The sequence below is a fragment of the Notothenia coriiceps genome, unplaced genomic scaffold, assembly GCF_000735185.1.
Source record: "Notothenia coriiceps isolate Sejong01 unplaced genomic scaffold, NC01 NC01_scaffold00000284, whole genome shotgun sequence".
In the NCBI taxonomy this organism is placed as follows: Eukaryota; Metazoa; Chordata; class Actinopteri; order Perciformes; family Nototheniidae; genus Notothenia; species Notothenia coriiceps.
Genome location: NW_011332985.1, coordinates 206,744 through 222,059, shown reverse-complemented (window position 1 = coordinate 222,059; position 15,316 = coordinate 206,744). Strand labels below are relative to the sequence as shown.

General features: G+C 40.1%; 1 protein-coding gene across 2 annotated transcripts in view; it reads right to left on the bottom strand.

The window, feature by feature from the left end:
• The window catches only part of LOC104958283 (sodium-coupled neutral amino acid transporter 3-like), a 33,601-nt gene that overhangs the window by 9,854 nt on the left and 8,431 nt on the right, over window positions 1-15,316 (bottom strand). Inside the window, exons 2-8 of one of the 2 annotated variants that reach the window (XM_010786038.1) lie at window positions 9,685-9,919; window positions 8,929-8,961; window positions 8,668-8,761; window positions 8,443-8,558; window positions 4,107-4,180; window positions 3,086-3,178; window positions 2,877-2,958 (exon numbers count right to left, since the gene is read on the bottom strand). In XM_010786038.1, coding sequence (XP_010784340.1) covers window positions 2,877-2,958; window positions 3,086-3,178; window positions 4,107-4,180; window positions 8,443-8,558; window positions 8,668-8,761; window positions 8,929-8,961; window positions 9,685-9,815 — 623 coding nt within the window. In that variant the 5' untranslated portion in view covers window positions 9,816-9,919. The remainder of the gene's footprint in view (window positions 1-2,876; window positions 2,959-3,085; window positions 3,179-4,106; window positions 4,181-8,442; window positions 8,559-8,667; window positions 8,762-8,928; window positions 8,962-9,684; window positions 9,920-15,316) is intronic. The other variant, XM_010786102.1, reaches the window with a different exon arrangement.

Here is a 15,316-nt window from a genome sequence, read left to right as displayed (position 1 = left end):
TGTGTTGTGTGGAGAAGGCTTTGAAACAGTGTTTAAAGGTTCACATTTGAGATGTAAAAGTAATTATCAACATATTTACAATATCTTTTTTTAGGGCTAATCAAAAATGGATTAGAGGTGTGGTGTTGCGATGGGGGATACCGACCTATGACCACCTCAGTGTGTTAAAAGTCTTAGATACAGCCCTGTTTAGAACTTAATTACACCATCACACTATAGGGTATGATTGAGTGGTTTCATAATGGCGAGGCTGGCTGACTGCGAGTGTATTATTATTGACTTATTAATTGCACTAGCCATACACAGTTTAACAGCATGATTAATACAGTATATCATTATGTGCTGCAAAGCAATCAATTTACTGAAGAACATCAAGAGAGAACCCATTAAAGGGAAAAATTAACCAGAAAGGAATTCCTGGTTTGGGCTAAACCAAAGTAAATATAATTTACTTGTTATGCACCTTGAGGTTATTTTTTTTGGTTTCCATTGACTGACACAGAGTCAAGTGGATACTCACATTCGAAGTATAAACATTGTTACTAAGTGTAGGACATGAGTAATAGATGTTTGGCAAAAAAACATGACAAACAGACTCCAATGACACAACCTACCACATGTTACTGTCTCATGCACAGCCACGCCTAAGTAATATACCTCTGTGAGCTATTTATAGACTGACACAGAAGGGGGGATTGATTTCATGATTTCTATCAGGTGGGAGGCTTAGCAGAGATGCTGTTGAACACACACACACACACACACACACACACACACACACACACACACACACACACACACACACACACACACACACACACACACACACACACACACACACACACACACACACACACACACACACACACACACACACACACACACACACGTGCACACACACACACACACACACACACACACACACACACACACACACACACACACACACACACACACACACACACACACACACACACACACACACACACACACACACACACACACACACACACACACACACACACACACACACACACACACACACACACACACACACACACACACGTGCACACACAAACACCTGTGCACACACACACATGTAGTCACATACACACACACACACGCGTGCGCGCAGAAAGAACAAGAGCACATCTATCCCGTAGTCGTCCTGCCCTCCGGCCATCTGGACCAGGGTCGCAATCTCACCAACACTGATACACACATGCTCACAAACATATTTCACAAAAGCACAATCACTAATCATCACAAACAGTGAGTTGATAAGAAAATATAAATGTACCCTGATAAGCTAGTTAAACCAACACACACAAAGAGACAGCCTCAGGTGTTCATTGACCAGTGTCAGCAACACACATGTAGACTCAAATCCCTACACTGCAAATGTAGATAAAACAAAGAATGGAAATGCTTGCATGTGAAAAGATGCTTTAAAGATTCAACTGGAAAAAATACATTTATAATTATTTCTTCAAAATGAACATTTTCAAGCTTTCAAATAAACATTGTATAACTCGGATATTTGCGTCTTACAAAAATGTAAAATTGTATATACCGTAGTATGATTATCTATAGATGCAGTCGACTAAAACTGAAAACGCTAAGCTGTAATTCATATATGTTATAAGCTTTATCATTACAGTGTTATTCCGTTCTATTATAAAAGTAGTATTAGTTATAAAGCTATTTAACTCTATTGCATTGGCTTGTGAGGTGTTATTTATGTCCAGTTTAACAATATAAACACACATAGAATGTCACTGGGTCAATCTAGTCTGTCATTTCAAATAAACTGTGATCGTTGACCATGGCCCACAGCACTGCTTCACAAAGCAAGAGAGAAAACATGGAGGACATGTTGTCACAGTATATCACTTCTACAGTATGGTGAATGGTGACTAAATGTAGCGGGACACATTCATCTCAACATTTATAAGCAAAGCGTGTTGCAGAGCATCCATTTTTCTCAATAAAGGTGGAAACCAGCACAGCAGTAATATATACTAATATAGTATACTAATATAGTATACCCCCCTATAACAAACATTTCTCAAACCCAAAGAATATGTGAGGAGAGGATCTAACTGGGGTAAGGGTTAAGGTGTAAGGGGGGGAACATCCCACTCCCAATTATTTGTTTCTGAGGCCACCTGCACCGGCCAGTGATATCCCATGGTTTACGTTTTCATCCGTGGAGTCTAGCTGTGTTTTGATGTGAGTGTTTCAAGGCGGCCGTGCTGCTCTCCTCCTCCAGGGTCACTATCACAGCTGTTCTCAGGCCAGCTGCTCAGCACATCCAGAGCAGCACCAAGCCGCCAACTGGCACAGCCTGACACCTCTGCTCTGAGAAGAGCACGGCTGCATGAGGTCCCTCAGAGAAGTGACGAGATATCATACTACTTTCTGACATGAACAGGCACATTTTTTACCTTTAGGAGGCATGGCAGTTTGTACAAATGTGTACAAGGGGTATTTCAACCTTATTACAAGTGTGTAGAATCACTTTTATTTAAATCAAGGTTCATCATGATTGAAGTGATGCTGTACTGTATGTCCAACAAAGTAGCTCTCGGAGCGATTGCTGTAGTATGAACTAGTGACCATGGGAGTTGCTAATCGCCTAGAAATGAAAGCCTATAACAACTTTAATCATGTTCTTTTGAGTGAAGTTAAGTGAAAAATACGAGTATTTGTAAATAAATATATAATCACTAAATTATAACATCTAGATTAAGCTTAATTTAAGTCATGTACTCCTTCCTATAAAACACAGCGTCTGTTCCCTGGACCTGAGGTCACTTGTGTTACTGCATTGTGTGAATTACAACTTTTACGTCATGCATGCAATGGCCACTCACCCTGCAGGTTTATCCACCCTCAGAAAGGCCTGGATGACCAAAGGAAACTCATACTTGACTATGTACAGGTAACTGGACATGGCTGTGGAAAGGAGATAGGAACACATACAGTGTTAATCCAAAACCCCAGAGTTTTATCCCAGAAACCTCTGGGAACATGAACAATGTGAGTATATAAAGTGTGAGAACAGATGGCAGTGTCACCTCACCTCCAATGTTCTGCAGCGTGATGGCAATACCTGCCGCCATCTTCCCGGGGGTCCCAAAGGCCCTGTAGCCCAGCTGTTCATACGCACGAATACCTGGGCCACAAAAACAAATAATATTTTTGAATCTATACTAACAATTACTAACAAAGAGACATTAGATCTAAATAAACTCAACTTGTTGTGTCGTAGTTTATAGAGTAGACTCTTACCATATCTGACATTAGAGGGTATTTTATTGGTTTGGTTTATTTGCCCTGATAAAGGACGACAAAGAACAGTCCTACAGGAGAGAGGTGAGAGATTCCCCTGTGGTGCACTGTGAACAACCTTTTTGCCAATGTGTGCAAAACCAAGTGGTGATTATTGATTTGACAAAGAATAGGATCTCTGACACTAATGGTGTTTCTGTCTAGCATTGGATGTTTTTTAATTACTCAAGCATAAAGATTTTCTCACACTTTTAAATTGGTATTAGAACGCATACTGCATACTGCATACTAAAATGTGCACATCCACAGGATAACGCTAACGTTTCTTAGATGTTCTTGAATGTAGATCAGTGCACTATTGAAATGGATTAACAGGAAGTTTAATAGTGTTTAGTAACCTAACTGATATCTGACCTGAAGCGACTCAAGCAATCAGCCATAGGTATGAGAGCAGGAACAGGAACAGAAGATATCCCATTATCAGAGATAAATCTCATACATCACTTATTTTCACTGATACCATCAGGTAAGCGATATTGTGGCATTGAGTTACACACCACTCATTTTTGAGGCAATATGATTGTTTCATTTTCTGCAAACCAAAGGGGCAGGTAGCCACTGACTCAATTTGTTGTCCCTCTTACAGTATATCTTCAAATCTACCTATTTTTCACTGCAGGCTGTGTATATTTTGAACCTTACATAAAAGGTTTTAATGTATCGAAATATATTAGTGACCTTTGAATGCATATGAAAATAAATTCCCTATGGATTTGAATCAGAAGATGCATATTGTCAGGATACAAACATACCTACGATACCAGATAACTTCAGTAGTATATGGATGGAATAAGATGAGAGGACTGCCACCACTGTTAGAAGTACCCTGAAACAGACAAGCAAATACAGACATGAATATTTTTACAATTTTTAGCAGTACAATATCAAAACTTCTCATTTTAAACAAAGTTATATGTTACAGTTAAATACTTTGCATTCGGCTGTAGGCTATTTATACAGCTGCAACACAGGCATACATTGTCTGGATGCGGTTACATAGATTATTGTGGAAGAACAGAGTCCCTGTGGCTCTGCTTTACCCTGGATTGTAAGGAGGCTGCACAGTCAGCCCCTCTGCCCTCTGACACAGTAAGTAAGCACACACACACACACACACACACACACACACACACACACACACACACACACACACACACACACACACACACACACACCAGATGGACAGTTTTAATAGAAAGCGTTTTCTACTGCTGAGACTGAGAGAATGAGGAAAATCCTTTAAGATTAATCTTCTGCTTTTTGCTCCTTAGCAATTAAATAACCCACTTCAGTCCCAACAACAGGCTTCCTTTCCATATTCAGTAATACAGACGTCTCTTTGAGAAGGAATCGACTCTCCACTGACTCACATTTCTCCCATTCAATCATTACATTTTCTCTGTTTTGTTGATGGATGATTTTCAATGCTTTCCGAAAAGCATACTCTATTTGGCTTTCATTCAAATCATCCCAGATGAAAATCAGAGTAACATCGGATAAGAAACCTGGGGACATAAATGCACAAACATTCTAGAAAGGATCTGAGAGCTCATTACATGGCCCAACATTTTCCGTAGTTTTCCTGAATGCACTCACCAAAAATGAACCCCAAACATATTAAGGTATCATTATGGTTTCTGATACTGTCAGTAATATGTGGCTGCCTGTGTGACTGTTTGTTGTGCAATGTTCATTTAATATTTTAACACAAAGTGTTTTGCAGAAAAACATGTTTATATTATAACTCAATGTGAGATATAAAAAATGTATTGTTTTTATTTGAAGGAGATTGAAATGGCATTGAAATGACAGCGCTTTTCAAGACACTGACTAATTATGAGAGGACTACCAATTAAAAAAAAACTACTACACTCAATAATATGTTTAATTTGCTTGCGAGACAAGACTTGTATTTTTTAATAACATTTAATAAATAAAGGAGATTTTTAAGAAACATGTTGCCTCTAAAACATTTGTCAAAATGCAGAGCATGAGGACTCTTTGTGAATGGGTCGGTGATCTATTGACTGACCCAATCATCCTCGTTCCAACTATTCCCTTTTTCTTCTTCTTTTATTGTTGCTTGTGGCAACATTAACTTTCTCTCTCACACACTCTCTCCATTACTCTCACTGTTTGGAAAAGCCAGCCATCACGTCTTTCAACTGGTCTTCAACTCTTGGCCAGCTAACAGGTTTTTTTGTCGTTGTTGTTTTTTAACGGACTAGGTGAAAGAATGCTTGGCTGACTTGCGGTGGAGGATTTGGGAAGTCCAGTTTGGTGGGAGGACCGATCTGCTGACAGTCAGACAGACTGACACACTTGGGTCCCTGTAGCTCTGCTCAGCTTTCCCCCCCGCTGCATTCCTCCCCGGCCGGGCCACTGACCTGTTGAAGCCTCTGCACCAGCCAACAAAAGTCTGTGTGATACTGTACATCAGGCCATTAGGCAAAGTGAAACAAGGGACATTCTGAAACGATTATCTAGTTTAAGAGCATGAGTCAAATTGTGTTTCTTACTGTAGTCCTAAAACTGTCCTTACATAAGAGATGTCCTCACAACTGCCTGAACCCTGCAACCTGAAATAGGATCAGATACAGGATGTACTGATTGGCATTTAACCATAAATTGTTCAGCTCACGCCATACATACGCATTGTCCTAAGTGTTTTTGTTTTTTAGCTGTCCTAAGTGTTTTTGTTTTTTAGCTTTTAAGGTTATTTGTACATTTAAATTTGGTGTAAATACTTGTCTTTAGCATTCTTTAATGCTAAATTGTTTCTTAAAACTTGTTTTTTATTATCCTCATATTTTTTTAATTGTTTATATTCGCACCACCAGATACCAAAGCAAATTCCTTCTTTGTGTAAACGTACCTGGCAATAAACTTGACTCTGATAATAACCCAACGACACTGTTGATAGTTATGTAGTTATCAATCAAAAGTCATCTGCAATTATGCTCAAATGTTGGCATATGTTTACATACTGTATGTGGAGTGTACTAATGTATCTGGCCTAACCACAGTGTTCAGGTTAAAGTGAATAATGAATTATTATCCTTCAAGGTTTAATGTATAAAGATGTCTCCAGCAAGGGACCCAGTCAGAGAAAAAACATTAAAATGACCTATTTAACCAAAATAGCAACAAGTAGCATTTATTTTGCATTTGTTAATGTCTCTGTGTTTGAGCATACATGGTTTTCTCATTTTGAGGTCTTCTGTCCCCTTAAGGAGCAGAACCTAAGGTCCCAATGACACTGCTAGGAGAAATGATTAAAAAAAATTCAAGCGATCACCAGCCTGGAGTCAAATGGGAAAAAAAGAATGCCTGCATTTCTGTTCCAAATATGTCCCTGACCCTGCCTTTATTTATCAGTAGCTCTTCTATTGTCCATACAACATTTCTGTCACATACTCTTAATTCACATGCAATTAGATATTTTCATGATATATGATAATATAATGGGCTAGAGTTGATTTCAGCTCCTTTCTATAGGTCTCAAATACATTGGTGTTCCTTCACAAAGGGTTCAGCCAGGCAAGGCCTCAGACAGCTTGAAAAACCACAGTCACACAACTCAGCTCAAAATAAGAAGCTTTCTTTAACACGAGGAAAAAAATCCTCAAGACATTACTGCCTCGAAAATCATCTTGAATAATATTTGAGGAAGGCTTCAAATGTCTCCCTTATTAATTTGAATCTTGAAAGCTAACATTAATATGCTATTACCTTTCTGTTGTAGATATGAAAAATGCATCTTACCTACCAAGGGGAGAGAGAATCTAGTTTTTCCACCATTGCACATCCACTTAAAACAAGCCAAGAGTTAAACAGACATATCAAACATTGCTTCATCTCTCACTGGAGCTCTGTATTGTCATTTCCATCCTGGAATGCTTAGTTAAATAGCAGTGCTTGACATTTAAGAAACGTAATGGTGAGGGGCTTACATAAGGGCATGTTCACAGAAAAATACTTAACTCAGCCTGTTTCAACACCAGACACATCTAGCGCCATCTGGAAGAGGTGTCAAAACAGCCCATGGGGGGACAAGATGGGGAAAGTGTTGATTTCTTTCAGCGCTATCTGGTGAGATCACATTCTGGAAACACCACACTGATTACTTTTGAGAAGCATGCAACCAAACTGTTCAACCTTACAGCTGAAAACATCATGAAGGAAGGGGATAACACACATGTAAGACCTTGACATGAGCATGTTAAGCTTCAATAGCCCATCAGTCAGATATCATACAACCCTATGTATAAATTAGATTCCACCCTAGAGCTTTATGTTTGCATGTAAATGCAGAATCCAGCCACCGTAAATCCAACCAGCTGAAATTTTGGGGAGATACTTGAGTAATAGCTAGCAGAATATATCTACTTTCACACAAGAAAACTGATGATGTAATCCCTTACCACACTGTATGACAAGCATGTAATGAAGTGGTGAATCCAGTCAAATTAGCTGAAAGCAAGCTACAAGCTAGTTGACAAGCATTAATGGCTAGAGATATTTAAAAAATATTTATTGTCAATAAATACTGGAAAATAACAAAACAACTGTGATCACTCACTTACAGCTCATAGGTCAGAAGACGTCCAGTGAATTTAAAAAGGTAGAAAAGCATCTGCGTGAAAACATTAATATTCAACCTGAAAGCTGCAGTCGCCTCTGACATCAGTATCCTGACACACAATTCTCCAGAGGCTTATATATGTTAAGCCACATGCAGTATGTACACCCACTGGTTCATGGCAGAGACTCAACCACGCAGAAACAATGTGTTAATCTTCTTCACCCCTAATTGCAGTCATTTATAGAACAAGTAAATGGTTGCCAAAACACTATTAATCGGGGCCTTTATTTATCAAACATGTGCCCTGTGTCATCTGCTTCAGCGACTGCTGCTCGGTTCAGAGAAGAGAATAACAAGTAGGTGCTATTTATGTGTGATGCAGATCTCCACTGGAAAGTGGGAAGAAAATGAGTTGGACAACATCTGTTAACCGTACGTCATTCTTCCTATCAGTAATCATAGAGTTACAAATGTAGTGTATCAAAAGCAGTTGAATATCTTACAGAAACAGGACGACCCCGGTGTTGGCCATGGCGTATGCCAGTCCCAGGATTCCACTTCCCATGATCGCATTGCCCAGGTTGAAGACGGACATCCCAAACGAGGTTTTCCCCTCAAACTATAACACATGCAAGACAGATGGTAAGATCAAACATGTTAGATAATCTGATAGTAAATACATATAATGATACCATTGAGAACTGTTGATTGGAAGTGTTTGAACTTACATCTGTAAAGTGAGTGGTCTTCTTGTCGCCCACGCCTGATAAAAACTCCTGGCCCTCTGGGAGGTTGGCCTCTGCATTCTCAGTTCTGTGGGGACTAAAGGAAAGAAATATTGTCAAAGAAAAAACTCAAGATTCATCAGAAATTATACATGTTCTTTTTGTACCATGCTCTGGTTACATTAGTTGCTTCTCTGTGCTAATTTCTATCACTAAATTCAGATAGCACACTGAATTCTCTGTTTCTTATCATAACATACATACCTAGCATTCTGGGTACTATTGGGTACAGTTTCCCTACAAGCAGTGTAGAGAGAGGCCATCCATCACCCAACGAGAGCACAAAGTGGAAACACAACACCCTCAGTTACAACATAATCAGTCAAAAAATCAGGCAGAACGGACCATTCATGGATCATCATCTGAGGGGGACATTTTAATTAAACTATTTATACAAAATGAGAAGGTATTAAAAAAATATTGCAAGACAAACAGTCATATAATACTGAGGCATTTAGCTCACTCAATTTTCCAGCACAAATGACAGTACAATGAAGGAGCAAGTAGGAGGTAAATTACACCAGGCTGTCACAGCGAATGTGTAATTAATTTTGTATCTCCCCCATAACGTAATGTGAGCATTGAGGCCTTTCATTTGAGTAATACCTTTTCTAATGCCTCTGGCCAATTCATACAAATATTGCATGTAATTTCTTTCTCTCTAGGTGAGGGCAGGTCCTTCTTGTTCTGAAGTCACCCTGATGATGAGTAAATGAACAGGCACAGACAAATTACACCTGACACTTAATTCCCTTGATGTTCTGCTATAAGAGAAGACATTTGAGACCTTCAGTAAGTGGCATGTTAAGCTGATGATTAAAAGCATCCTGTGACTTCAATCGCCTGACGTAAATAGTGTTGACGGTAGAAAATCCTAGTTATTTATCTGTCAGCTGTGTTAAACTAAAAAGGTATTCCCAATATAACAAATACATCTGTATTAAGGAGGATTGTACTCACTTCCCTCCGCCCTCTGCAGGTGGTGTTTTGGCTGAGATCTCCTCCCCTGGATCATGGCCTTTCCCATTAGGAATTGCGTTCGCCTCAGCCGGAGCAGTTTCTGCGGTATCGGCTGGTTTATCTTCACTCATATTTGCTCTGGTGCTTTATTTAGTATGCAACAACACGTCTGTTCAAACTTGTGAATACTTGAAAAGTGCTCTGAGACTGAAGTGTCTATTTTTTTTCCTGGGATCTGTAGGGGGAAAAAGATAGGGGCAATTAGCAACACAACCTGAAGATTCAAAATCACTGGACAACAATGATATACACTATAAACTTAAATGTTCTATGAAGTGGTGAAGGCATATTGAATATATATTTTAAATTGATAACTTGTTCACAGACCATATCAGAACATTAAAGGCCCTGTCAACCCACACAGGTGTTTATACTTATCATAATCAAAATTACGGCTCTAACACTTATTTGGGCAATTATTTATTTTTTATAAACAGAAGGATAAAAAAGATCCTTTATACATCGTTGTTATTGGACAGCAACAATATGTAACTGTTGCTTGATATTTGAGATAATGTTTTCTTTTCATGAACTATAATAGGAAGTCCAACTCAATTCGAAGTTGGACTTGAAGTTGTTGCTATTTTGGTTTGATATTGGCACTATCAATGCTTTCATTCCTAGTTTCCAGCAATAAGAGACACGTGGGAAGATAAAGGAGGCTACCCTGAGGGCATGTGGGTGAGTCTTTATCTTCCATAAGGGCCAACAGTGACAGGACTGAACTCCAAATCACTATTAGAGGATGACAAAGGTGATGTCAAGATGGAGCAACATTTCATTCAGTCTTATTTAAATAAGCAACTGAATTTAATATTGTAGTTGTAGCTTAATGGGACTGGTGACGAATGAAGACTCTGAACACGCCACAATACATTGGAGATTTAGATTAAGATTCTAAAACTTCTAAAGAGTCTGAAAATTGAAATAGATAAAAAAAAACAAGCTCAGAATTATAGTAAGGCTTATAGACATTTTCACTTGTAACTTAAAGCAAAAACACATCCCTTTAACAGTGAGTTGACAATAAAGTGATGTTTTGGCAAATCTTGTGAATAATTGACACATCAACTGACATGTCTACGCTCAGAGGAAACGGAGCTTTCAGTTAACTGTGACACACTGGGCTTTGCATCAGGCCTCTTTTTCCTGGATATCCCGTTGTGGTGTCTTAGGTGACCAGCTGGCTTGTGGGGCCCAGAAAGGCCCTCGTGACATGTACCTCCTGGATGCAGTTGACTAAAGGCCCCTATCTGGCCGGCCCTGAAAGATCTCCTTTGCTCTGCTGCATAGTGGAGGCTTTAATGGAGTGCACGTCAGGGGCCATAGAGGAGGAACACAAACGGTTGAATCCCCAGTATTAGATAAAAGGAGAGGAACCAGCTCGGACCAGCTACGAACCAGTTCTAGCCGTCTTTGTGCCTCCATTTTTCTGCTTGTCACTTTTCTCTTGGTTTCCTCTTTTATTGAGCAGGGTTCAACATAACAACAATGCTCAGGGCTGTCTGTACTACCATTCCTGGCAACCACTCAGTTATCCTTTTCCCCTCAGGCCTCTTCCGCTTCACAGCTTGGCCTTTTAAATGTAGCTTTGTACAATATTATTTTAACAGATCAAACGCAGTGCGAGGTGAATAAACCCTTCGTCTAGAAGTCTTCTGAACCTGTCTTACCAACCACGTTGCTGTGAGCTGCCCTGCACAGCAAGGACTCTCGGTGTCTCTGGCTAAAGCCGGGCAACGTGGTTGGGCAGCAAAGCACAGTGCACAATGGCACATGTTGTGCGGTTTCCTGGGAACGGGTTGGAGAACAGTGGAACTATTGTGCCAGGCATCATTATACTGCTGGGGCCCCCTTGGCCGTAGTTCGCCAGACCACTCGAGGGGCTGAAAAGGTATTTCACTGCGTTCTGGTTGAAAAGACGCCACCTTGGATTCAGCAAATGCCAGTATCCTGTATGCATGCACAGTTGTAGAAGAGTTGCTGACGGTAGCGATGGCTGAGGCAGGGCCCCTCTAGTGGGACAAATCACTGCACAGAACCACACTGCCACTCAAAAATTCTACAAATCACAAGGAGGTTGGGGGGAGCCATTCAAGGCCAATACATGATGGGCTGTCCGGCTACAAGGGTGCCTCTTCAATGGCCTCAAGCAGTGAAGCTTAATACAGAAGACCTGATGGCAGAGTTGTGGCTCTCGACGATCAATATATTCAATGACAAAAGCAGTACATGACATCCTTGGAAAGAGCTGAGTGAAATCACGCTAAATAAGGCAGAGCTTTTATTTTTAGGAAGTTTGGTCTCCAGTCCTCTCCAAGTTTAAAGCAAAGGAGGCTGAAAAGGAGGTAGCTGAATTGCTGTGAGGAAAAAGTGTCCTTTAGAAGTAGGACAAGGTTTCTGACAAAATAAATACTATTTCTGATATCATGTATTATTTGCAAAATAAAGACATTTGTAGACAGAAATTACAGATGCAGTTTGGGATGGGGATAAGATTGCAATTAGATAAATGAAAAATATTGAACCTAGACTTACATGTTTTTGCATTGCATAGTCACATTTGAATATAAATAACACATACAAAGCTGTGGTGTATAAGGATTTATTTTTTGACAAGCCACCACTAAATATTAAAATAAAAAAATGGAGAGAAATTAGTACCAGCACAAAGACAATTTAGTTGAGCCCCACAGGCTTGAACACCCGTTACCATAGCACCATTGTGGTATGAAACAGAGGAGGGTTGTATGTCCACGAGGAAATGCTCACTGTAATGCTCTGTAGTCTGCAGACTCTATGTCATCCAAGAACACATGCAGTTTAACCCCAAGCATGTCTTATCAAAAAGAAAAACAGACGCACAAGACATCTTAAGAGCTCCACATAAATAATGCTGGTTTATTTAATGTGCCCATTTTCCTAATTGCACCATGACACATTGCAGAACATAGGGACGCTGACAGGGTGATAATCTATCTTCTTAATTATCAGTTTGATTGTCACCGTAGTGCCCTCGAATAAACAACACGTCTTTCCAAATGCAAATGTATAACATCTAAAACTAAATTAGTTGTGTAGGAGAAATAAGAATACGAATCAACAACAGAAGGACCGGAAGGAATAAAGATTATCATTAGAAATCCAATGCCCCCTCAATGATCCAAACTTCCGAATCCTTTGCTAGAGTTAATGCCACATTGTAATGCTTTGGGTGGGAGTAAGTGAGTCTTTTCACAGCAACAGCAGAGGCTATGTTTATTCAAGCCCTCATCCAAAACATCACTTCAGTGTGCCAACACACAGCGAGTGGCTCCGACGTAAGCAGCTCTGCTCAGAGACGTCATCGCACAGGGAGGCAAACGGAGCCAGGCGCTTCCACTCATTGTTATTCCTTAACTGATACCTGGACCAAATGACACACTGCAGGCTGATTCATCCTCACTACTTGCTTTTCATTTGTGTAGTTGTAATTCTAGGACTGATTACATGTGTGTTTATGTGTGTGTGTGCAGTTTATGCAACGAGTAATCTCACAGTGTAATACTGTCACTACTTGATTCACAGTAATCTGTCCAAAAAGCTTTCTTAATTGAGTGTGCAATGTGTTTCTCAGAGACTCTTAATCTGCTCAAGTGCATATGGACAATCATGGACTGCTTTTTCCAATTTGTTCTCACAGCCAGGTCTATGCATATGCTAATAGCAGAGCTGAACTGTTTTAAATGACTTTTGAAAGAAATCAAAACTCTCTCATCGCAGCAATGAAATGAAAATGAAAAATAAAACTCATTTTCAGCAGGATTTTTCATGGTTCTATCATCTAAAGCTAATTCCTCATCCTCCCTTTCTGTCCATGAACAGGAAGAGATTTACAGTAGATTAAAAGATTACACATGCCAACAATTTCACTGATGAGCAGCTAATAGATCTGTCGGGGACATTTTATGGGAAAACAGTGAGTTTGAACTTGGAACCTCTGACAGCAGGATATTAGAGTTGATCAGATTAGGGTCCCTCTCTCTCTCTCAAGCAGGAAGTCAGGATCAAACTGATCAGGTTACTCTATACTCCTGCATCTGTATAAGAATATCTCTAAAGGATACCCTCACTGTAGCCCCCATGTCATGTCACACTTAAAGCTGTGTTTAACTGCATGTTCCACTGAGCACTGTAGCTGCCTGAAATAAACAGGAAACGCATCCAACAACCATCTGCCTGTATTCTGGTTCTTCACATGAGAGTGAACATAAATACAAATGAAGCCAAACACACTTACAAAGACATATGCAGTGTAATTACTGAACAAGGGTATGCTGTTGTTGGCTGAATGAAACACATGAAACAGCTACAGAACAGTGTAGAGTCACACATCTCTGTATTGTTTACCATATCTGAGATATCCTGCTTACCTACGACACAAAGGACACGCAACCTTTTATTTTACATGGTGCTAAAATCGCTTCAATTAGTGATTTGGGTGAAATGTAGGTACATTGACTACAGTGCAATGTTTTGCTCACACCCAAACCAAACAGCTAAGCATTTTTGTCTAAAGCTCTGAGTTGCATCTTGGACAATCTTCTTCTCCAAAGCAATGCAGATTCAGGTTCATGGGAAGCTTAGTATTTGTGATACCAAAAAATGAAAAGTGAATGTAGATTTGACATTTTCAAAACTGATACCCACTATATATATATATATTTTTATCTGGCTAAACTTTAAAGGAGTTATTTTGTGTTGAAGAACTTTTAAGATATTATTTAAGGCTATGCAGAACCACACCAGTGTTTTCAATCATTCTTGCTAAGTAGGGCTCTGCTCATCTGGCCAGAGCTATGCTGGTATTTAGGTGAGAATACTGGTCTCTTTGTAAATGTCATAACATTCATCTGCTACTTAGTAATATCTATCTATTATCTAATATATCATTCCAATAGCAAAGCAAAGCTCTCTGTCTACCGCGCCATTTTCGTTCCTACCCTCACCTATGGTCATGAAGGATGGGTCATGACCGAAAGAACGAGATCGCGGGTGTTATAATTCGCTATAATTTCATATAATTAATTATTATGTTTTTTTCTTTTATCAAGTTTATTTCACTCTTTTTTTTTCACTCTTATCACGTTATGCTACAGGATCCGATATGTTCGATAACGCTTACTAGGTAGGTAGGTAGGTAGAAGAGGGCGAATAGGCACCCAATCCCAAGCGCGCTCCAATCGTCGAAGTCGTCCTCATCGGGCGGGTTTGAAAGAAAAGGGACCGGGTGTAGTTGGTCGGAGACGCACGCCCCAGGGTTCCGCGAGGTCCGGCGCGTTCTCTTATATTAGAGAGGCTAGACCAAGATCCAGAGGGAAACCGAGAAGGGTCAGACGCTGCGACGGACCTTGTGGAGGGAATCCTCCGCGGGTCCACCGGTAGGATCTGATCCACGCGGCTTGGTGGAGTGACCGGAGGAAAGCTGCGCTTCCTCCTCGCGAGTTGAGGCGGTCAGGGAGGGACTACTGGCTTGAAGAGTGGAATAGGGATTCGCCTCTGTGGTCGGTGGGACGCCTCTTTTGGGTAGAGC